The sequence below is a fragment of the Annulohypoxylon truncatum genome (assembly GCF_022578515.1).
Source record: "Annulohypoxylon truncatum strain CBS 140777 unplaced genomic scaffold F4807scaffold_29, whole genome shotgun sequence".
Classification (NCBI taxonomy): domain Eukaryota; kingdom Fungi; phylum Ascomycota; class Sordariomycetes; order Xylariales; family Hypoxylaceae; genus Annulohypoxylon; species Annulohypoxylon truncatum.
The window spans coordinates 167707-191243 of record NW_025953815.1 but is presented as its reverse complement, the minus strand read 5'-3'; the positions used below and the strand labels follow the sequence as shown (position 1 = coordinate 191243).

The window sequence follows — 23537 nt, the reverse complement described above, 5'->3', positions numbered from 1 at the left end:
GATCAGTCTTGAACGCCACCCGCCCCAATATTGGATCACAGCAGCTAGAGAGCGTCAATATTGGGCGGAGGCGTTCATAGCAAATCGCTCAGATAGCGATTTTCACCTTACTCTTCTCTCGATCACGATGTAACTTAAGAGACATCGATGACCGTCATCGTCGTATTGAAGCTGTTCTCGGCCCGGCGATTCGTATAAAAACCATGTGCCACGAGCCAGACTTTCCGACGGCTGACTTCTTCTGCAGCCTTCTTCTGCAGACTTCTACAATTAATAAGCCACAAGAGATTGCGCCGGCCGAAACCCGCCCGTCGATAGATATCAGAAATACTGTTGATACCTATCATGTAGTGCGACACTATTTCCTGCCCCCTTCCTTCTCAGCTTCCTTCTAATGGTATCCCAGGACTTTTGCTTCTTTCCCGAAACCGAAGCATAACGATATTCTGTTTATCGTGAGCAAATAAGCGAGCCCATCATGGAAGTTCGCTCTCGTCTTTAATTCCCTTAGGACCGCTGTTATCCAATCCTTCCCAAGTCCGATCCCAACCTTTCCCACGGTCTACAGCACCTCTAGACTGACCGCTCTCAGCCATGTCCTTGATATCGCTCCAATATTCCAGCCTCCGGACTTCCTCGTCCGCATGTTTGATTGCTGCGGCCAGATTTTCGGCTCTTTGATGGGTCGCCGGTGATTTCCCCTTGTCTCCCATATCTCCTTTGTTCCCTCCGTCTACCTGCTCATCATGAAATTTTATGAGCCGTGAGAGGAGTAGTTTTCGGGTCGCTTGAAATATGAATGAAGCCATGATTTCATGCATGTGCTCATCCAACTGTCGCAAATCATCCGAGCAATGCTCGATGTAGTCCTCTATAGCCTCGAGTCTCTCTCGGTCGATGCGCGACCGCCTAAGGACCGTCATTAATTCATCAACAGTTGTTATATCTGCCTTGGCTTTGTGTTCAAATTCGTCGCCTCGCCTCGTATCTCGGGACATCCTATGAGTTTCTTGAGATAGGCGGGCTGTTAACTGATCGCCGCTCGGCCGATCCTCATCCCTCCTCGTAGGTGTGACCGAGAAATACTCCGGGTTCATCAGATGCGCGTCGTTTGCTTGATACCCAAATCCCTTTTTTATTCTCTTTCTAATCCACGCTCTCCTCCGCACGAACGAATTATACCACTTGGGCCCGTGCCATGAAAAGCCCTTGGCAAACATGAACGAATATTCCCAACCATCATTGTCCGTCTGGATGGTCTCGTCGCGATTTATGCGCCATTCAGGCCAAGCCCATTCCCAGCTTGGATCGGGAACTTGAGCGTTGGTAATGTCTGTGGGGCTAGGTTTGTGGACAAAATTAGTCCATGGCGTGGGATCTAGATTCCCCAATGCCGCAGAAGAGAAGAGAGGGATGCCGCAAAGGAATCCACCACGCTGGTTCTCATATAATATGTCGATGGCCGACTCATAGTCCTTCGGTACTCGCGTACGACGTTTATTGCTGCCATAGCTCTTCCCAGTGCCATTTTCTTTCGAAGTAGACTTCTTTGCTGCTACTAATTCTCCAGCGTCTTTCGTAGAAATCTGTGCTGCGCCCTGTTCGCCAGAAGGGCCCGCCTCTATATTGGTATTAAGTTTCGGTTGGCCATCTTCTATCTCGGGAGGCTGTGTCGACGGAGATCGACTATCGGGTGAAATCAGCGGTTGATTTGAAATAGAATGGTCGATATTATTAACAGAATTGGGCGTCAGAGGCTCTTCGTTCACTACAACGTGGTCGACAAGACTAATTTCATGATCAATGTCGTTATCTTTCAGCGAAGGAGCTCGACGAGAACTGCGCATATGCGCTTTGGTCTTGGGCATCGTTCGAATTGAACAGATTCAGCATAATGAAAGCTATCGCATAGTTGATAATGGCATAAAGCTGAGGTGGACGCTACTCATTAGTTGTTAAGTCCTTCCCAACTATGAAGCACAACAGGACGTCGACTGTTTGTTTAATCGATCCTACAACATAGCCGCTGTCAAGAAGAGAAGAGGCAATGTCCTCCAGGCAGGTGCTTCCAAAACTAGGTCTTAGCTAAGAAGCTAAATACGTATGGGCCTGAAACTAACATCAATGATGACGAAGGAGGCTAAAATCCAGTTCTGAGTCTCCGAAGCTAGTCAACAACTAATAAAACTAATAGTATTGATCTTCAGCTCTAAAGTAGCTGAACCTCGAACTAACTTGCAGATATCTCTTCAGGATTGGGAGCAGAAGCGCAAGTATTTAACTTCCGAGGCGGTGCAAAGACCAAAGATTGGACTTCGCGATGTCAAACGCGTAGTTGTTGATGATGCAATTCGAAAATAATAATAACAACGACGTTAGCTGCATTTACTCAGCACGATGTGATCTAGAACGTGCTTGCCGTCTGAGGAACTTTGCTTATGTGGGTCTCGAATTACGGATTGGGGTAGACTCAATAGGGATACCTAAAGGGAACTTAGATTGCCTGCCAGATTAGATACAGCTTGTAAGTCGTTTCAATGTCTCTTGGCTGTTACGCCTTCTCCCCACCTTGCATTAAATATACTCTACGTCATGTATCTTGTGACAATGGAGCAATCATCAAATAACAGCAACCACCACATACAAGGTACTGAGCGAATCGCCATCAATTTGTGTCGGGAAGCACCTGGAGTAACTGAGGTAAAGTCGTACGTTTGTCTAAGAGGTACATACTTGAGGTACTTGTACGTAGTTATTAGCAATATATTGACTCTTTGCCTTGATGTCCAATAACTTCGACTTCTCATCTCAATTCTCAAGCCCAACTGAAGTTCATAATACCCACGTTCCTAACCATTCAGTATCGACTTGTTCCTGAATCACATTCTACAATCAATCCCCAACAAACAAATCACAATGTCCAAGTCAAGACTGCCCCTCGCGCTCGGTTTAACCGCCGCTGGTGGTATTGGTTACTACCTCTATAGCGCGGGTGGTGACGGCAAAGTCGCCCAGAAGAAAGCTGAAGGTTAGACCACTCACAATTATCTTGCCTCAACCTTTCTATCTCGAGATATTATATTCGACATAGAAAAATAATTGTGGATGAACTGACAATGTGAAAAGCCGACGCGCACAGAATCTCTACCCAGTTCAAGTCGGAGCTGCCCGGTCGGGGAGAGGAGGCGAAGAAGGATGCGGAGAAGTACGGCGCACAAGCTGGCGCAAAGGTCGACAATTCTGTAAGTAACCCTGTCGCGCTCTCCCAGTTCCTCATGGTAGGTTCTAACAACTCTGTAAAATAGCTCAACAAGACGCAAGCCGAATTGCGGAAGGCCGCCGACGAAGCTGAAGCCTACGCAAAGGATGCTAAAGCCGCTACTCAGAAGAAGATTGACGAATTCGACAAGAAGGTCGAGGCCGAGGCGTCCAAAGCCAAGAGCGGCATCTCAGGCTGGTTTGGTGGCGGCGGAAAATGAACTAATCAGATAACTGATGAAGCTCATTATTCTTCAAGGGGGCATGAGTAACCTAAGCAAGGACTCGAGGATTATTCGGAATGATCAAATGGATTGTTCTGTATGATTGACGTCTACACGTATCAGGTGCCTAATGCTCAATTTCTTTTATCAACCAAGCCGACCTGTTCGACAGCAGACACATTTCATGAAGTGAGATCTCAACCTATTGCGATATCGTCACTTACAGGATAGATCCTTGACGCCTTAACTCCCCGTGCCCTATGCGTATAAGCCGTGATCCCCGAACGCCCGACGGTCGTAAATCATGCATATGCCACCTAAAAGCCTCGTAATCATGAGAAATGTATTCCCTCCGCGTTGAAGGCCGCAAGAAGGTGAAGGAAGTCATTCTCATCACACTTCCCACTTCTCTTGTCGGCAAGCTCGGTCACATCTTCGAGGACCTTACGAACCTTCTCCTTTACTAACAAGGCGACCCTCGTCTTCTTCCGTTTGCTTTTCGTCTTGGGCACTTCGCTCCCAGCTGCCTTCAGCTCCTGAAAGAACGAAGGGGTGTCATCATCGTCTCCATCGACATCCATGATGCCGTCCCATTCTTCATCTCCGGCACTCGGCAGCACGTTCTCGTCCATCTCCATATCATCATTTTCGTCCTCATCCTCATCCGCCACAGCATCATCAACCGGGATATCATTCGTAGCGCACCACAACCGGTAATTCCGTTCTACCATAGCAAGAACCTCCTTGTTCCCCAGCCACGAGGCCCGGAGCGTCTTATTCCTCCGATTGAAGCACACCCTCAGCATACCATCCCACTCCGTGAAGCTGATATTCGGCCTGTCGGACCCGAGCTTGGGCTCGATCCGCACGACGCTGGAGTCCACCTGCGGAGGGGGCCGGAAGTTGTTGCGCCCGACCTTCAGGACGTGCGTGATGCGCGCCCAGAACTGCGCGTTGACCGACAGACGGCAGTACAGGGCGTCGCCCGGGCGAGCCGTGAGGCGCAGCGCGAATTCGCGCTGGAACATGAGCACGCACGTCCGCGGCGGGTTCGGGAGGGCGAGGAGCTTAAATACGAGCGGCGACGAGATTTGGTACGGCGTGTTCGAGATGCACACGTCGAACTGCGGGAGCGTCGTCTTGATCACGTCGCCTAGGAGCACGTCAAGCCTTTTCTGCTCCGGCTTGCCCTGCACGCGCTTCGTTGTTTCGGCCGCCATTCGGGGGTCCATTTCCACTGCCTTATTCGCGCGCATATGATTAGTTCGGCGATTATTGGTACTGCTTTACTCTGCTCGGTAGTAAGAGTGGGAACTCACAATGACTTTCTTCGCCTGCTCCAGGATCTTCACGGTTAAGTTACCGGTTCCGGGACCGACTTCGAGGACGGTATCTGTCGGCTTTAGGTTCGCCTTGTTCACTATTGTCTCTGCGATACCTGGATTCTTGAGGATATGCTGGCCGAAGTCCTTGCTGAACTTGAAGACATTGTTGGCTGCGGCGGCGGCGTGCTTAGCCGGTCGTTCGTAGGGGGTGGAACTCGCTTTTCCGCGCTTCGTTGACTTCACTTTTCCCATCTCTGCTCCTGGCCACCAAATTGGGTCGGTCAGGCGAGTGGTGTCGTTTTGGTGGAAGGTTGTGCACGTTCTTATTATGGAGGGGCAGAGGGGCAATGCGATCGCAATTGGAGACTTCAACTTTTTTTTCTAAACTTTTTGGTGTTGTGGCTAGTACTAGTGGCTTGTTATCGTTATCTAGATCCCTGCTCCAGTCACCTACCCCTGCAAGTTATCGCGCCTAGTCCGCGCCTTGCTCTTTCAATAAATTTCAAGCTTTCAACTTCAAGCAAAACTACTAAGCCTCGAGGCAAGCAATTTCACGCGAAACGCTCTACTGTACGGCTATCTATCCTATCGCATAAAGTCGTGTGGCTACTCGAATATAATAAAAACCGTTCCGGATTAACATCGATTGCGACTGGCTACCATGGCTGGGCGGCGTGATTTCCTAAGCCAGCCGGCGCCAGAGAACTATGTCGCCGGTTTAGGACGTGGTGCTACGGGCTTCACCACGCGCTCAGATTTGGGTCCCGCAAGAGAAGGTCCCTCCGAAGACCAGATTAAAGAAGCTCTTGCGAAACGAGCAGCGCAACTAGGATTCGGCGATGCCGCGCCAAGCAAGAAAGAAGAGGACGACGACAACGATGAACGATACCAAGACCCAGACAATGAAGTCGGTCTATTTGCTGGCGGAGTCTACGATAAGGACGATGATGAGGCCGATCGGATATATCGAGAGATAGATGAGAAGATGGACAAGCGGCGGAGAGCCAGAAGGTTAGTACTTCCTCTTTAGATCCCTCTTTGCCCCCAGCTAGTTCACAGTTCATCCCGAAGTTAGTTTGGACAGATTACCGACGAGTGTTTTACACGAATAGGGAAGCCCGCGAAAAAGCAGAACAAGAAGAATACGAACGCAAAAACCCCAAGATTCAACAACAATTCGCCGACCTGAAAAGAGGATTGGAAAGCGTTTCCGAAGAAGAATGGGCGGCGCTACCCGAAGTTGGAGACCTTACGGGAAAGAATAGACGAAGCAAACAAGCTAGACAACAACGCTTCTACGCTGTTCCGGATAGCGTGTTAGCTGCCGCTGGAAGCGCCGGCGAGCTTGGGAGTACCGTGGTTGACGACGGCGGAGCATCGACGACGGGTGGTTCGAGTAGTCAAGATGGAACGATGACGAATTTTGCCAAAATTGGACAAGCCAGAGACAAGGTCCTTCAAGTCAGGCTGGATCAGGCCTCCCAAAATGGAACCGCTACATCAGGAAGTGCTACGAGCGTCGACCCCAAAGGCTATTTAACCAGCCTTGCGAAATCTTCACTACCGGACAGCGCGGCTCAAGTTGGTGATATCAACAGGGTTAGAGAATTGCTCGAATCCGTCACCAAAACCAACCCGGTTAACGGGCCTGGCTGGGTCGCTGCGGCTCGTGTCGAGGAACTTGCCGGTAAAATAGTAGCGGCTCGAAATCTAATAGCGCGAGGCTGCGAACATTGTCCTAAAAATGAGGATGTTTGGCTTGAAAATATCCGACTTAACGAGGGACGGAACGCCAAGATCATTGCTGCTCAAGCAATTCAGAAAAACAACCGCTCTGTGCGGCTATGGATCGAGGCAATGAAGCTGGAAGATGACGCTAGATCTAAGAAGCGAGTTATACGACACGCTTTAGATCATATACCCGAATCGGAGGCACTATGGAAGGAAGCAGTCAACCTAGAGGAAGAACCAGATGATGCTAGGTTACTCTTGGCTAAGGCTACGGAGCTTATTCCCTTGTCGGTAGACCTATGGCTGGCCTTGGCCAGGTTAGAGACACCAGAGAATGCACAGAAGGTGTTGAACAAGGCACGTAAGCATTGTCCAACCTCTCACGAGATTTGGATAGCAGCCGCGCGATTACAAGAACAACTCGGCCAAGGAGAAAAGGTCAACGTTATGAAGCGTGCTGCGCAGGTTCTCGTTAAAGAATCTGCGATGCCAAAACGAGAGCAATGGATTGCCGAGGCAGAGAAATGTGAACAAGAAGGCGCCATAATCACCTGCGGTGCCATCATTCGAGAAACTCTCGGCTACGGTCTTGACGAAGACGACGATCGCAAAGATACTTGGTTGGACGATGCTCGCGACAGTACCAACCGCGGGATGTACGAAACAGCTCGGGCAATATATGCATATGCGCTACGAGTGTTCCCTACGAGTAAAACGATATGGTTGGCTGCTGCGGATCTTGAGCGGAATCACGGTACGAAGGAGGACTTATGGCAAGTTCTAGAAAAAGCTGTCAACGCTGTGCCTCGGAGCGAAGTCCTGTGGATGATGCTCGCAAAGGAGAAATGGCAAGCCGGAGAGATCGACAACGCACGGCGCGTCCTGGCGAGAGCGTTCAAGCAAAACCCGAACAACGAAGATATCTGGCTCGCAGCTGTTAAGCTTGAAGCTGAAAATGGCCAGATCGAACAGGCTCGGGGACTACTAAAGACGGCTCGTCAAGAGGCCCCAACCGATCGCGTCTGGATGAAGAGTGCTGCATTTGAACGACAGCTAGACGATCTCGATGCAGCGCTGGACCTTGTCCAACAAGCTCTCAACCTCTTCCCCGCATCCGCCAAGCTCTGGATGATGAAAGGCCAGATCTATGAAGACCTAGGCAAACCACTACAAGCCCGCGAAGCCTACAGCACGGGAGTCAAGGCGGTGCCCAAATCCGTACCTCTCTGGCTCCTCTACTCTCGTCTAGAAGAGAAACTCGGACAGCTTCCTAAAGCTCGGTCCGTCCTCGACCGCGCGCGCCTTGCCGTGCCTAAGTCAGCCGAACTATGGTGCGAGTCCGTGCGAGTGGAGAGGCGGGCGCAGAACACGAAGCAGGCCGAGTCGCTCATGGAGCGGGCGCTCCGCGACGTACCGAAGCCGGATCAGGGCATCCTATGGAGCGAGAAAATATGGCACCTGACGACGCGGCCGCAGCGCAAGCCTCGTGCGCTGGAAGCCATCAAGGAGGTAGACAACGACCCGACGCTCTTGACGGCCGTGGCGCGCATCTTCTGGGGCGAGCGCAGGCTCGAGAAGGCGCAGAACTGGTTCGAGAAGGCGCTAGTTAGGGATCCGGACCTGGGCGATAGCTGGGCTTGGTACTACAAGTTCTTGCTGGAGCACGGGACGGACGAGAAGAGGGAGGAGGTTATAAGTAAGTGCGTTGGCGTGGAACCTAGGCACGGCGAGGCCTGGCAGGTTGTTGCGAAGGATCCTAAGAATGCGAGGAAGGGGGTGGAGGAGATTTTGAAGCTTGTGACTGCTGAGCTGCATTAGTTACCTATATATACCAAAAGAAAGGTCTCGAAAGAGGAGATACCTAGGTATTTTAGGTCAGAAAAGTGATAGAGAAATTATATCAACGAGACGTATTTGATGATATTCTTGCTGTCCTATTAGCTTTGTTTTGGGAAATAGCTGAGTTTTAAGGTAGGTACAGATCAGAGACCATATGAAAAGTGGAAAAATGATGAATAGGGATATCTACGCTTTGCTAAACATATATGTACTAAGCCTCCCGACCATGCAATCTCCATTATATGCTCGTATCTTCACCATACCCCAAATCCCAAAGGCACCAACCCAAACCAATGTCTAGCCTCTTTTTCGTCTTTCATACCTATTTTCTATACCAGATCAAGCCCATCACCCGAAATAAAGCGATATAGGCAAGTGGTGGTAAAGCTGATAATCGAACTCCTGGCTCCACTCCAGGACGAATAGTTTCGTCAGCGCCACGACGGCCTGCTTATCCAACTCCCTCACCTCGCGCACGTCCTCGCGGCGCCAGAAGACCACATCGTCCAGCCTGCCGACGTCCCAGTCGCCGACGTACGCGGCGACGACGTCGGTCACGACGCGCACGGCGTCGCCCGAGTTGCCGCGGCCGGCCAGCACCGCGCTCGACCCCATGAGCCCCATGTTCTCGCGCACGAACCCCGCGTCCCAGCCGCGCGCGCGGAACGCGTCGGGCCGCTCGGCCACGGTGCGCTTCACGATGTCCGCGAGCGCGGCCCGGTGCAGATCCATGATCGGCTTCCCGAACGCGAGGAGCACGTCCCTTAGCCCGCGGTGCGCGCTCCACGACAGCGAGGTCCAGGGCAGGCAATCCAGCGCCTGGCGCAGGACGCGCGCCTCGGGGGCGGGGACGAGCATGCGGACTGTGAGTCGGCCGTCTTGCTTGCCTGGTAGGTTGAGCACTACGTCCCTTTCCGCTTTCCTCTGCCCTTGCGTTCCGCTGGGCAGAAACCCGCTCTCGTACCCGTTATACACGGCGGCGGCGAAGTCGGGATCGATGTAGGAGACCTCCCGTGCGTCGAGGAAGTCGACCTCGAAGGCCTTGCCGCCCATCATGTTATAGAGGTGACGGCCGGAATGCGCGCCTTGGAAGCCCTTGGGCGCGTGCTCGAGGCGGTAGTCGCCGCCCGGCTTGCGGCCGCAGAAGCCGACGGCGAAGGAGGTGCTGGTGGAAGAGGGCGAGCAGACGACGCCCGAGGCCATCTGCCCGCAGCGGTCGACGCGCTGCGCGAAGGAGCGCGGGAGCACCTCTGTCGACCCGATGCTGTCGTGCGCGGCGAACTTGACGATGGCTTCTTGGCCTATGGGCCAGGTTATGTCTGCGGTGGGTGTTAGATTTGGGGGAATAAGTGAGAAAAGGAGGTGATGATGGGAAGGGTTAAGCCGCGGCCTGGGTAAGGAGCTTTACGGGGGTAGGAGTAGATAGGGGGGGAAGTAAGTAGAGCTAGGAAAAGGAGACACTCACACCACTGCCCGCAATACGACGCATAGCCCGCCCGGAACCCTGTAGCGTCGCTGTACTGGAACACGGGGCGTCCATTCGTCACAACCAGCATCGTGATCAGCGTCGTCCGCGAGATCACGATACACGCGTACGTCTGATGCCTCTTCAACGCCCTGCGCTCCAACTGCGGCCAACTCGCGCTACGCCCCACATCCAGCGCCTCGCCCGTTGCAGTACTCGCGCTGCTCCCCGCGCTCTTCGGCGGCGATACTCCTCCCACTTCCACCCTCGCACCCCCTTTCCCCTTCTCCACATCGCTATCCGAAACAAAACCGGACATACCCGGCAGAAGCACAGGCGCTTCGTGGTTGAACATGGCCAGGATAGTCGACCAGCCGGCGCGGCCGGGCGACACGACGGGGATGCGCGCGAGGTGCAGCACGTTGACGCCGCAGAAGCCGTCGGCCATGTGCGCGCTGATGACGGGGCCCAGGGGCGGCGGCTTCGCGATGCGCCACCAGGGGAACCGCTGCTGTCGCTGGAACCATATCCCCAGGTACTCGGCCGTGCGGTTGGCGTGGTACGGGTCCAGCTGGTCATTTATGGCGCTTGCCTTTTTTTTCGTGGCCGGTCTTAGTACTAAGCAAAAGGGGATCGGAGTGAATATAGTGAGTTTTCCATACCTGCGAGATCAAGCCTCCGAGACCGACCGCCGTGGCGGCGAACGAGAGCCACGCCGCGGCTAGGTTCGCCTGGTCCATTCCGAAGGGCTGAGAGGGACGAGTGTGTTGGTAAGCTAGGTATGTATAGAAGTATAGACGTAGATGTGGGGTATAGAGTATATTATAGTATAGCAGTAATCATACCTAGCCATATGAAATAGGAAAAGCAAGTAGGTATGTAGGTATGCGGGTATGTTTCACACGACATCGATAGAGATATATAAATCAACTGACCACTTTCAGCCGCTCCAATAGCTTACGAAGTAGTCCTAAGGGGGCCTTGTATAATATAGTAGTGGCTGTGCTATCACTCATAGTCTTTCCTTTTATTGCACTTTCCAAGAAACCGCGGGGGAAGAGGCCCGTTCAGCTCGTCAGCTGCGCGTTGACTGGAAGGCGCGCGAGAGGGTGTGACTATTCCCGTTTCTCATCTGTTCGGTCCAGGGTGCTCTATCGAGGCTAACCGCATGTACCCTCGCGGCGGAGCGCGGCCCGTATGCGTGGGCGACTAGGATATCTTCATGCGAGGGGGATTGCCCAGCTCATGGTAGCATTTTTTGTATCACACTGTGCAAGGACTCGAACTTGACTCGAATCCTTAAGTCTCTGCGGCCTCTGAATGTTTGTAGGATATTTGTAACAGTTGGCTTATTAATGAAGAAATGTTGAAATAGTCAGAACATCCACATATTAAGTTTCGATGAATTGAAATTGTCTGCCAAACATCAGCAAGGAATCTGTATACTCCTATGGAATATCGCTAAAACTATAGTGTTTAGATGACAATCGTGATCAAGGTGGGTATATGAGAATGTACTGTAGGGGAATAAACTGACGCCTCTAGGGCTGAACTTATCGGGGGCCGTTTGAATATACATGCTTATAGAGATATTGGGCGTTATGGTTATTTTATTCTATCAAGTGATTATATATATGCATATATCAGGAGCCAAGAGATCTATGCATTTGTCGCATAATTGTGGCTGTTGACATAGATCTGCACGGCCACACTACAAGTCTAATCTAATCCAGCCGATTAGATCGGAACGGCTTCAAGGTTCCAATTGAAAGCTCACCCATCACGTCACAACGAGTGTCTGCCATACCCAAACCATTGACTACCCTACCGCCGATACATCTCAAGATGGGCCTCTTAACCAGCTCCTCCGAGGCTCCCCCAAGTACGTGATCCCCCTACGCACATTCCGCACATTCCCACCTCCAATTGCTAATCCGGCTCAACCCATTGGTCCAGAAGCCACGCGGGAGGAGATGCGAGACGCCAAACTTCCCCTAGCCTACCGGGACAGCTGCGCGAACCTCCTCATCCCCCTGAACAGATGTCGAGTCGACACGTACTACCTGCCGTGGAAGTGCGAGGTGCGTTGCTCCCTCCTCTCCGTCCTCCTTCCGCCGGGAACACTAACATAGGGCCCCTCCCGCGAAAACAGGACGAGCGACATAGCTACGAGAAGTGCCAGTACGTCGAGTTCAAGAAGCGCGTGGCCCGGATGGACGAGCTCCGGGAGGCCAAGGGCGGTGCGCGGAGTAACTGAGGTCCAAGAAACCCGAGGCGATCCAGATGTTGCCGTTTGTGGAATCATTGCACAAAGAGGAAGACGAACCTTAGACTAAAGGAGAAAGAAACGAATGTTGTATATACAATTCGCATTCACCGTCCCCGATCCGCTGGAGATCGTCGTATCCTGAAGTACTGAGTTATCGGTGAGAGGCCGCCGGCGTTAGGTCTTGCCTTGCGCCATCTGTACAATTCATTAATTATTGCAAAGCGATGACACTAGTTACTCTATGAACTCTAACTAGGGTCATAACGAATGCTCTAAATGGAGCTGTACAATGAACTTTGAGGTAGCCCTAATCTATGGCTAATACCCTAGGGCATTGACTACCTAAACATATCAGGATTATAATGCCTGATTCTCACTGAATACGAATCACTCTCGATGCCCGTATGATTATCTTGGATTGGTCAGCTCATTACTTGGCTATATAACTCACTAAGGCGTTCCTGTACTAAAGTATGGACACGCGTACCATAATACATGCCGTGTTGATTCATTGTGAAAGCCCCTCAAACCTCAAAACACCTAGACTTTCTTACTACCTCAGTTTTCTTCACCTTTTGTAATATGGTTAATACCTAGGCAGATGCCTAAGATCATACCTGAAAACCAGAATACCAGTAACACCCCAAGTACAGTGTCCGTAGAGTTTTACTCAGAACTACTCTTCCCAAATAACATCAACTAGAATCTTGAGCTTGTCTTCCGAGACTTGAGCCGACTGGGGTTGGATATTGAAGACATAGGCAACGACGCCCGGTAGCTCTGTGACGATGAGAGCAATTCCTTTTTCATTGGCTGAGTTCCGACAGGCGCTGACATGTTTCTCGGTTTGCGATTCTTCGCATCCACTTTCTTATGCACCCATCCATTGCTTCTGGGAAAGCTGTCCGGCTCAGGGGAATAGGTTCCGTCTACATCGTCATCTGCATAATTCTCGGTGTAGGCAGGTTCTGAATCCGAGGATAAATCTACTACCTGTGTCCCGGGAGGAAGCGTGAATTGAGTTGGCGGTTTAGTCAATCTTCGTCTCCTGGTTGGAGGGGGTGAGATCTTTATCTGTGGCGACTTCAACTTTGGTTTAATTACAGGCTTATCACGTCCGGCGACACCATTGAGACCCGATGCCTGGCTACCTGGTTTAAAGCTATCGGGAACCCTTGACAAGCTCTCCTGGTCATCCGAAAAATCGTCCAGTTTCCGCATCGCTTCCTCATACTCCTGGTCTTTCAGAGCTCGGGCTTGCTCCGATGCCTTGGCAGTGATGGGTTGAGACTGCTGTTGGGATAGGGATGGAGTTTGCGTATTTCGCGAAGAGAGTGCTGTACGAGCGGTGTTCCAAACAGTATTGATAGATGATAGTGAGCTAGGGGTTGATGGATTTGCTGGTGATGATGGTTGGTCATTTCCTGCGGTCCCTTCTTGCTTAAAAAAGACCGACTCGCTCTGGCGATCGGGCTTTGGCGTAGGAGTCGACGCGTCCTCATCAGATCCTGGGCCACGAGGACCTTCGGAGTTTGCTGCAGCAGAGACACCATCGTCTGTAATTTTGAGCGAATCTGGTTGTGTATCGTTCATGTCCATTGCATAATCCGGCTGCCGTCCACTACGTGCACTGCTCACTGATGAAGGTGGAACGGCAGCTTTAGTTTTGAGTCTCTTCGGCGTTCCAACAACAACCTCGTCCTCATGGCTATCAAATAGTGGAGCTGATGACTGTCGAGCGCTAGGAATGCCCGAACCCGACATATTAGGGTTAGGTTTATCAGATGAAACATCCGAGCCGGCATCTCTGCGGCTGGAAATATCTTGTGTAGACCGATCACGGGATATCTCACCGATGGCTTGACTGGTGCTCTCATGTAACTGACGGGAAGGGCTACTGATTTGAGACAGACCCGATACCGACCCATCGCTAGCTTGTTGCTCCTGTTCACTTTGAGATGTCTCCGAATTCTTGACACTAGGCGCGTTTTCTTTCACTGGTTCTCGTGGATTAGATTCTTCTGGGGTATCGTTTTGCATATCTTCGGCAGCTGTAGATGCTCTCGCCCCAGGGACTGGATTTTCAGCGGGAAGTTTGCCAACGCGCTCGCCACGTTCCCCACTAGTTGTCATGGCAGGTAGCGGTTGTTGAAGAATTCTAGGCTGCTGCATTTCGGCGAAACCCATAGTTCGGAAACCTTCATCTTCGTCTTCTTCCTCTTCGTCGTCAAAGTCTGGTGCTTCGAATTTGTCATAAATCCGTTGGCCTTTTTGATCATACTTCTTCTCATTTCTATCTAGATACCGGTCTCGTTTGGCGAGACAGACTTCTACGCCAGTAGCGTCATCGTCGATCCTAACCACGACACCGGTCACGTTAGAAAGCTGTGGTTGCCAACCGGTAGCTGACGAGCATGACCACTGCTGCCATGTAATCACCATGCCGACCTGGACTTCCCCAGGGCGTAGAACGGGGAGCGTTGACAAGTCTGATGGCAAAGACGGGAGATCATCCATGTCTGTGAACTGGCTTGCATCATTAGTAGGCCCATTCGTTTCATAATGTTGATCATCCTCGGGATCGTCATAGTTAAGCTCGACATCAGCATTGGTAGTGTCATCAATGCCGTTAAATGTGTCATCGTATCCCTCTTCATCCCACATGGCGGACTCGTCATGCTTGCGTTTCTTGCTTAAACGGCTATCCTGGTAGAAGTGTGCTTCATTACGCTGTGTTCGCTTACTTTGACCACCACGTTTGTTCTTCTTCTGAGACCAATACCCTTGCTGCTGAGGATCCCATCGCTGGATAAACGGAAAAGGAGGCTCGCTAAGCACTATCCCTTCCTGGCAGCACTCTACGGCTCGATAGATGATTTTGTTTTTCCAGGAATCAAGATCTTCCTCTGTCGATTTCCCCTCACTCTCACCTATCAGTTGTGCGTCCTTTGGGTCTTGCTTAAGTCTCAGGTTTTCAAGAGGTCGAACATCCTTCATGAGTTTTGCTCGTAGCTTCTCCTCGTCTTCCTTAGTTTTAGGATTGCGAAGACCCAGAGCCCCAAAGAGCATTCTCCGGCCGGCGCTCACATCTATCCGACGCCTTTTCTGGGTTGAAGCCGGCGACTGATCGTCTTCACTTGCGGGCGTCTTTGCAGGAGTAGCTTCTTGAGTAGCCTGCTGGTCAAGCCCGTCTTGTTCTTGACGCTTCCTTTTCGTGAGATTCGAAGTCCTTGACGATTCGTCCGATTGGCTGGGTGGACCAACTTCCACCCCGCCATCGGCAATCGCATCCAGTAATTCTTGTCGTTTGGCCTCAAAAAGAGCCTTTTCGTCCAAGAGAGGGGTAGGATGTTCGGCTTCCTTGCTTGTAGACGATGCATCTGTAGTAGATGCTAGTTGCTGCGCTCGCTGCTTAGCCCTTTTTGCGGCTCGACGGCGAGCATTTCGCCTCCTTGTGCTTTCCTTGCCGGAACCTGGAGGTACTGGTGCCTGGTTGACTTGGGGAGCCGGATTCGCCGATACTAGGGGCGGCTGAGTTTGTTGCGCGCTTTGAGTCAATCCTATTGTATTATTTGGCATCACTGCCTCTTCGTGATTTGTAGGCAACTCCTCCTCTACTTGCTCACTTTCAGATCCTGAAGCTGATTCAGCTTCAGAACTATCTTCGGAGGAGATATCGCTGTCATTTGATGAAGAGTCACTGCTAGTTTCGTCTTGACTCGAGTCCTCTTCATCAACGTTTCCTTGCTGAATAGAAAGTGGGAGTCTCGAAGATGATACTTCTGGGCCACTATCATTCTCTTCGCTATTATCTTCGCTATCGTCCTCGCTATCGTCCTCGCTTGGACTATCTGAGCCGGAACCAGACGCGGATGACGCATCATTATCGGATGCAGGAGAACCACCGCCTTCAAGATCAACACTATTGCCTTCGCTATCATCCTCGCTATCATTGCTATCGCCATCTTCATTGCTGTTGTCATCCGACGATTCATTATCGTCATCGTCAGAATTGTCATCGCTCTCAGATTCGGAATCTTCACCTTCGGAGCTAGAGCTTGTGGCGTCACTTGAAGTGTCATCGTCTTCATTTGTTGTTTTTTCAGGGCTAGCCTTACCATCGTTCAAGGTGGCAGATGTTGTCTCGCTCGCTCCATTTATTTTATTATGGGCAAGTGTGCCGGATACCGCAGCCATTTCCGCTAGTCCTTTGCCTGAAGTAATTGAACCAGGAGGCAAGCCGCGATGGTCGAATTGTCGTACGAAATCGGGGACATCCTCTTCTTCCTCCTCGGTTGACTCCCACTGATCCTCGTCATCGTCGAACGCGTTACGGCTTTTTTTCGTATAATTATTCGCCGTAGAATTCACCGGCGCTCCGTTTTGAGAGGTTTTTGTCTTTGGCGAAACCTCTTTTGATGGATGCCATGCTAACAACGCAGATTCTGAAAGCTTCGGTTCAAAGACATTAACGAGACCATTGTATGCTGCCTTTAGGTCACCGTTGGAGCTATCCAGAAGCTTCTCACAGATTGCCACTGGTGCTGAGGGAAATGCAGCTCGTAATGCGGAAATCTTATTTAGGTTTCCTCCATCTGAAGTTTGCATATCAGACGGTTCTACCTCTGGCTCTTCCTCTTCTTGTTCCTCTGCGTAATCAGCGTTGTCTTTCATCAGATCCTGAAGTTCGTCATCGAGATCTTCGTCATCAAGCTCATCTTCCATATCTTCATCGCTTGGTGACTCTGATTGGTCTTCTTGGTCAGAGTTTTCAGGTTCAGAGTGGTCAAGTGTATCGTCCATCCGCTCTTCGCTATCGAGATCATCATCCTCGGCATCGGCATCAGCATCGTCGAACTCCGCATTTATTCTGACACTTGAAGAGTCCCCTGTATCGCTAGGTTGTTCGCCATTAGTGAGAAGTAGCATCGGCGTATCATCTTCGTCCCCTAAGAAGTCGTCGTCGTCTTCATCATCCAAGTCTTCCTGATCATACGCCAGTCTAGCACGCTTCCGCGGGGGGAGAGCAGCGGGGGGTCGACTGCTCGAGGCTTTGAGGCGACGACGTCCAAAAGGGATACCGTCAATCAAGTGTCTGCCATCGGAAGAGATCCGATATCGACCACTGATTCGACGCTGTTTGTTGTCGTCTCGATCGAGGGCTCGAATGAAAACTCGGTCGTCGGGTTTGAGGACAGATCGTACCGTTTGGAAGTGCAAGCATTCGAAACTTGTTCCATCGTCATCGTGTAGCTCGACCACGTAGTTTTCTAGTCCTTTCTGCTCAATCTCTAGAGGGATGGTCTCGTTCACTGTCTCGAGCAGCTTCGAGATAGTCGGGTCGTTCTCTAGAGACACGTTCCAAACGAGCCGTACTTCCGGGAATCCGTCCCTTCGCACCACGAGGCGCAGACGCATATCCTTTTCGGTCATAGCCACGTATGTTCTTCATACAAGGGAGCCGGTGTGAAATGGATGTGCATGTAAGACCTTGGTGATGGGCCCGGTATAGGGGAAGTTTAAGAAATTGTAGTGTTCATGAGGAAGGTGTTGTTATTGGAATTGTAGTCAAATATCTCTGTGCCCTAGGAGGTAGGGTTGAATTAGGAAGGAACAGAGTAAAGTAACTTCGTGGGTTGACTTCGTTACTCCATATTTCACGATTCACAATTCACGAAGGCGAAGGCTTAAATGTAAAGATTGGCGATCTCCAACGGGAAACCGCGTTGCGAAATGTCTTGGCAGATATTAATTTTTGGAGAGCTAGGGGATTGATGTGGGGCTGTCTCCACTAGCTAATTCTATCTGGATGTATGTACTAGGTACCGTACCCGGATATCACTAAGTTGGCGGGGTAGAGTAGAGAGGTCCAATCGTCTACGGGTCTTTTATGTCACAATTATCATTCTAGAAGGTTAGGACAGGTGCAATGTGCAGCATTAAGGCGTTTGCATCCAAATATGCATTCAAATAAGTGGAATACATATCCAAACGAGGTCTTGTAGAAAGAGGGCATAAGTATATACTATCAAGATACATATATGCTATCTCGACCAATCCTACTACCTAAATAAGTAGTATCGTAGATATAGGTACGTTACGAGATTTGGTTCTGTATATGAGTAACTCTATATGCCATGGAGTCGATGTGTTGTACGATGTCGAGAATCTAGACGCCCTTCTATCGCCGTAGAGAGTGTATAAGGCATAGAAATACCACACGGTTTCTCTTTCTACTCGACCACCTTCTAAGAGAGCCTCGGATATACCTATATGCGCTCATTAGGGAGGTAACCCTCCCATGTCTAGCATATGTCCCATCTTTTCGATCTAGAGATTTCATATGTTAGTTATGAGTCGCCCAACGATATGGTGCCTAATATCTTAGGAAAGGGTAAAGGTCTCAGACACAATAAAATAAAACTCACCTTAGTCTTCAAGTATCCCTCCACCTCCCGACTCCTGAAGCCCCCTTTGCCATTCCAGCTCAGCGGTACCATCGCCACGCGTTCCGTTACCCTCACTTCCATATTCGGGCCCTCGACCGCCCGAATTTTGTCCGGGTTGTTCGTCAGCAATCGGATCTCCCTCTGTCCCAGGTCGAGTAGCATCGCCGTCGCAAGCCCATAGCTTCGCGCATCCGCTGGATGTCGCAATAATAAGTTCGCCTCCACCGTGTCGGATCCTAAGTCTTGCAAGTTATACGCCTTTAGCTTCTCGCCAAGGCCGATGCCACGACCTTCTTGGCGCAGATAGATGACAATGCCCCCGTTCACGGCGCTAGGAAGCGACATGAGACGTGCCGCCTCATCCAACTGCTCGCCACAGTCGCATCGCGCGGACCACGCCGTCTCGCCAGTATAGCATTCCGAGTGTATCCGGACAAGCGGAGGACCGCTGGGAACTACTGCTGGTTCGTCCGCGGTAGATGATGTACCGCCCGCCATCCCGCTCTTCGTCCGCCCAGGGTAAAGACGACCAGTGTACGCGCCCCTCACCATTCGATCCATCTCCGTCTCCCCTTCCCTCGGCGCATCGAGCGACTTGCTTCTAATATGCGGGCCGAACACAATTGCAAGATGCTCTTTGTTATCGACATTGTTGGTGTAGAGATGTAAGAACATTTCCGTTCCTGAGACGGTGGGAATACGAGCGCGTACAATGCATTGAACCTCGGGTAGGGTCTCGAGTAGTTTAGGCCGTTTAGTACCGCAGCCACCGGATGGGATGGAAGAGTCTACGGGAACACCTCGGGGCTGTCGCTCGGCTAAGGGAGTGGGCGTCGCAGTGCCGGGAGTAGCAGGAGGTGTGAAGGCGGGAGAAAGTAGTGAGGGCGGCGGCGGTGGCTGGGCTGCATCGTTTGTGGAAGTGGAAGGGGTCGAAGGGGAAGAAGTTGGCAGATGCGCGACTGAGGAGAGGGATAATTCGTCGTGATCCAATCTTGTCACAAGAGAGCCTTCATTTTCCCGGATCGGCCGAGATCGCGGGGAATAAAAGGACGGAAGATCTACCGTTTCCTCGTGTCCCTCTTGTTTCTGCCGATCCAACGGCCCCTGTGGACCATCTTTGGAAGACGAATCTGGGACGGGCATGCCTTCATGCGAAATCAATTAGGTTTTGCTTTCGCACGAAGAACGGCGAGAACGGCGAAAACGGCCAAGGAAAGAATAGACCGTCGGATAGCCGCTGACGTACCGGGATCTATGGGCTTTGGTGGGGTCCCTGGGAATTTTAAGTATGGCGTAATTCGTATTAGTACATTTATAGGTTATACCCGTATGTATCCTGCACCGAAGACGGAATATTTAAAGAACATTGAAATCAATAACGTTGACGATGAATATTGAAAACATGAGTAAGTATCGGATATGTAGATTGGAATACTTCAAATTGGTATATCCAATTGGCGATTATTCGCTTAATAAGAACCTTCTGCTAGGTGGTCTACTATGTACATAGTAATATGATGGTTTAGCTTACGTCAATATAGACAGTTTCTTAGTCAGGAATACCAAGGTCCTCGCTAGTCTTGTTACACGAAAGTCAGCAACCCTTCACGGTTTAGAAATGTTAGACGGGTACATCCATGGATGTTTAGGAGTTCACCTAAACAATGAAGATACACCTAAATCTGTTAGGTAAGCGTATATCTCCGAGGTCCTTGGAGCTACATAATAGTATGCAGGTAAATTCAGGCTTGCTTTTCTTTACCAGACATGTCAGCCGTGAACACTTGCATGGTTTGTGGGTCCAACTCACCTAGGCTCCACGCCTAACGCTACCTGGTAATACCAGCATTCAAACACGTCGTCTACCCGCACTTGGACTTAGTATGGGAGAAGGTTGGCAAACACCCGTTGGTATACATGGAGATGCCAAGGTAGCTATTCCTCTTGCCTCGCCAGTTCTCCTCTTGAGACCTCGCTAGCAGGTCATCTTATTTCTTCTTCATCCACTTCACAACTTGCCAGTGCTAGTGCCAGTATCAGCACAACATGCCTCCTCAGGGGCTAGTGAGTTCATACCAGCAGTATAAGAAAGATACCGATAGCATTGCTGCTTGGCTTGCTTCAACCGCAAAATCATGCGGTTACCCATCTGATCTGCTGACTGGCGGCCCTGCCAACAAGCCGGCCTCGACTCGACTGAAGGGCAAAGCGAGGGCTGAAGCCAAAAAGAAACAGGCCACTACAACACTACCAACAACCAACAAATACATAATTAAGATCAAAGAATTCGTACCTTTGGCAGAGTTTGTTGCCTCCAAACGTGAAGTATCTGTTTCAGGTTCGTTCATAGCAACTTTACGTCGAGTCATCGTAGCTCGTGGAGGCTTCGGTGAAAAGCTTGCCCAACATGGGGCTGTTCCAGATGAGCTGTCAGATGCCAAACACGGATACTTCGTGGGCATCCTTGAGAAGGTCTACGAAGTCTTGAAGCCACGAGTCAAAATTGGCCTGATAGATTCCTCCCCTGCTCCCTCAAGCGACGAGTCCGACGCCGATGACTTCGCCAACCGATTCGCCTCCCTCCAGGTCTATGAACCTTCAGATGATTTCCTTAACGCGCCGGACTTGGAGAGACCGAAGCCATTGGAAGGTGACAAGATAACTTACGAAGCGGAACAGGCCACGTCTTTAGAGGATCTGCTCGTTGTCGTGACAATGTTAATCAATGATATCAACAAGATCCGGGCACGAATTCAATGGATCTGGTCTAATTATAAGGACGGACTCTTTGATCTCGCCGTTGCAGCTATTGCTACCAACACCGCAATCGACTTAGCAAGGAACCTCAGTAAGTCACTTCGAGCTTGTTTCGCATATCTTCATCAGCCTATCCACCTACTTTGCATTAATTCAAAGTCACAACCTCTTACATCGAATAAGAACTGACGGCATATTGCAGTGGAAGAGGTTGAACCAATGTTCAAGGATCACGGTGGACTATGGAAAGTCCTCAATAGATGGTACCTCGTCCAGATGATGATGAAGGGGTACGAGCCTTTTGATCTATTCAAAAATGATAGCACGGATAATTTCAACTATGATACTTACGATATTGCGGATGGGACCTACATATTAACATGTAGACTCATAAGTGCATTCATCCCGGTCATACAACCTGGAAACGTGCCGTTGTATAAAGACGGTATGTTTGGCTACTACGACCCCCAAAGTGACCGGGCGTCCAAAACCGGGTATCAGAAATTCGAGGAGGATCGTGTCCTACTTATGACTATTTTCACCGAGCTAATGGCGGTGGTTCGTGGCATCGAAAATTATCCAGTTGAAGATGAATTCTTGCGCGGGATCCGGGAGCTAGCCAACACAAAACAAGTCTCATTTTATATTGTTTTTGCTGCCCAGGTCTTCCTCGATATTCACTATACCCTTCGCGAGCATGCCGGGAAATGCTTTGAAACACTCGAGAAGAACCTCAAGTCTTTCGACCGCGAGATTGAAGAATACTTCAGTTTTCATATAAACTTGAAGATCGACAACTGGCCTGCCAGAAACGACGCCATGTTGCGAGAATACCAACGCAAGATACGGTGGATACTGCAGGACCCTGGGCACCAAGTAAAGATCAAGGCATATCGACAAACTGGCCAGACACCTCCAGTATCAATGGAAGCTAACCGGCTGTTAAAGATGTCTCCGGTTCTCAGTGGTTTAATGCTTTACCACTTCCGCTCGGAGATATGGGACGTCGGCATCGCGCTTGCAAACGCGTGGGGCTCGATCACCTATTCACTGCATCTGTACAATGCGCTGCGGAGCGAGAAACTCTTGTCGAGGACTTGGAAAGACATGGATCTTGTAAGGACACTGCTGGGAGACTCGTCTTTCTTCGTAGGGGATGCACCAGGAAATCTAGACCAATACATGAAGAAGTTCTGCCTCCAAATGGGCACCACCGTGGCGGCATTCACTAAGAATCGTCGCGGAAAAGTGGTCCTGGAATCTCGGGCAGGACCCCGAGGAATTAAGGATGGTGCACCCGTTTCTTTGATGTTTATGGACCGCTACCTCCGGGGAACAGGGCAAGTCGACTGGAAGCCAGAAGACATTGCAAGGATTATCGATCTTGGCATGTGGGAAACCGAGGGCTCAGAAGAGGACGGTACCCTGATACTGGGGCAAATCGACGACCCCGAAAAGCTAAAGCAGAAAGCGAAGACACGGCGCGGTAAGGGCTCGGAGAACGCAAAGCTATCGCCAGAGCAGTTAATTAGGGCGCTCACGTTCGCGCTGCAAGGAGAAACCCTCGAGCTATCGGTATCGTACATCTCGATGCATCGTGAATGTTGGTCACTCTTGCGAGCCGTCCGGAAGCATTGCGACCCTCTCCTCCGAGAGCTATATACGGCAGCCTACATGGAACGTGAGACAGAGCTTTGCTTCGTCGTGGGATGGATATTTTTAGAGCCTGTGAAAGACCGAAGTACAACGCTTTTATTAGAGGCTCGTGACGCGGTTGATCAATTCGTGCGGAAAGAAGGCACCACGGTCTTGGGCTTGCTGAATGACTTAGATATGCCTGTTGAGTTTGTGACGGAGAAGAATGATTCTGAAGCTGAATTATGATGGAGTTGATACATAGGTAGGGGCGTGGCACCTCATAGGTAAATACTGAAGCACGTATCTCTCCTCCTTCCCCTTTCCAGCATGCCAGGTGTAAATATGCATAAGCTATAGCTTCTCCCAACGTCGAAACTCTTAAGGAGATAATGTCAAAGAGTTCCAACTTGCCGGCATTAGTAGCACTCTTATTCTGTAGGAGAGAAGGTATTCGGCACACATTGGGGATTATTTCCGACCCACAAGTACCTAGAGGTCATGTCGAACTCTATTCGCTACCATTCATTACTTATTAAAGGATGCTTCTTCCATCCCGAGGATATCCTGTTACCCAGGTAAGCA

General features: G+C 50.6%; 9 protein-coding genes across 9 annotated transcripts; 4 read left to right on the top strand and 5 right to left on the bottom strand.

Moving 5' to 3' along the window:
• Positions 1–209: 209 nt before the first annotated feature.
• Positions 210–2045, bottom strand: F4807DRAFT_189623 (uncharacterized protein). The gene has a single exon (XM_047993672.1). The coding sequence runs from the start codon at positions 1866–1868 to the stop codon at positions 477–479; it is 1392 nt and encodes a 463-aa protein (XP_047851691.1). The 5' UTR covers positions 1869–2045; the 3' UTR covers positions 210–476.
• A 562-nt stretch (positions 2046–2607) lies between these two features.
• On the top strand, positions 2608–3479 carry F4807DRAFT_462900 (uncharacterized protein; the record flags this gene model as incomplete). The annotated part of the gene is made up of 4 exons (XM_048001891.1): positions 2608–2708; positions 2862–3028; positions 3127–3242; positions 3306–3479. 4 exons carry the CDS (start codon positions 2608–2610, stop codon positions 3477–3479), a joined length of 558 nt encoding a protein of 185 aa, XP_047851690.1.
• Positions 3480–3814: 335 nt separating this feature from the next.
• F4807DRAFT_462899 (rRNA adenine dimethylase) lies at positions 3815–5059 on the bottom strand (the record flags this gene model as incomplete). The annotated part of the gene is made up of 2 exons (XM_048001890.1): positions 3815–4723; positions 4802–5059. 2 exons carry the CDS (start codon positions 5057–5059, stop codon positions 3815–3817), a joined length of 1167 nt encoding a protein of 388 aa, XP_047851689.1.
• A 261-nt stretch (positions 5060–5320) lies between these two features.
• Positions 5321–8541, top strand: F4807DRAFT_189517 (pre-mRNA splicing factor). The gene is made up of 2 exons (XM_047993670.1): positions 5321–5818; positions 5920–8541. Exons 1-2 carry the CDS (start codon positions 5469–5471, stop codon positions 8354–8356), a joined length of 2787 nt encoding a protein of 928 aa, XP_047851688.1. The 5' UTR covers positions 5321–5468; the 3' UTR covers positions 8357–8541.
• F4807DRAFT_189502 (uncharacterized protein) lies at positions 8541–10925 on the bottom strand. Its single transcript, XM_047993669.1, has 3 exons — positions 10505–10925; positions 9843–10434; positions 8541–9696 (listed from the first exon to the last, which is right to left on the bottom strand). The coding sequence occupies exons 1-3, from the start codon at positions 10580–10582 to the stop codon at positions 8726–8728; spliced, it is 1641 nt and encodes a 546-aa protein (XP_047851687.1). The 5' UTR covers positions 10583–10925; the 3' UTR covers positions 8541–8725.
• A 762-nt stretch (positions 10926–11687) lies between these two features.
• F4807DRAFT_462896 (NADH-ubiquinone oxidoreductase B18 subunit-domain-containing protein) lies at positions 11688–12099 on the top strand (the record flags this gene model as incomplete). The annotated part of the gene is made up of 3 exons (XM_048001889.1): positions 11688–11724; positions 11799–11923; positions 11995–12099. 3 exons carry the CDS (start codon positions 11688–11690, stop codon positions 12097–12099), a joined length of 267 nt encoding a protein of 88 aa, XP_047851686.1.
• Positions 12100–12515: 416 nt separating this feature from the next.
• On the bottom strand, positions 12516–18010 carry F4807DRAFT_435928 (uncharacterized protein). The gene has a single exon (XM_047998925.1). It carries the CDS (start codon positions 17542–17544, stop codon positions 12811–12813), a length of 4734 nt encoding a protein of 1577 aa, XP_047851685.1. The 5' UTR covers positions 17545–18010; the 3' UTR covers positions 12516–12810.
• A 22-nt stretch (positions 18011–18032) lies between these two features.
• On the bottom strand, positions 18033–20075 carry F4807DRAFT_435925 (GTP cyclohydrolase II). The gene is made up of 3 exons (XM_047998924.1): positions 19807–20075; positions 18540–19705; positions 18033–18441 (listed from the first exon to the last, which is right to left on the bottom strand). The coding sequence occupies exons 2-3, from the start codon at positions 19701–19703 to the stop codon at positions 18394–18396; spliced, it is 1212 nt and encodes a 403-aa protein (XP_047851684.1). The 5' UTR covers positions 19704–19705; positions 19807–20075; the 3' UTR covers positions 18033–18393.
• Positions 20076–20178: 103 nt separating this feature from the next.
• On the top strand, positions 20179–23339 carry F4807DRAFT_435922 (uncharacterized protein). Its single transcript, XM_047998923.1, has 2 exons — positions 20179–21408; positions 21520–23339. Exons 1-2 carry the CDS (start codon positions 20607–20609, stop codon positions 23199–23201), a joined length of 2484 nt encoding a protein of 827 aa, XP_047851683.1. The 5' UTR covers positions 20179–20606; the 3' UTR covers positions 23202–23339.
• Positions 23340–23537: the final 198 nt, after the last annotated feature.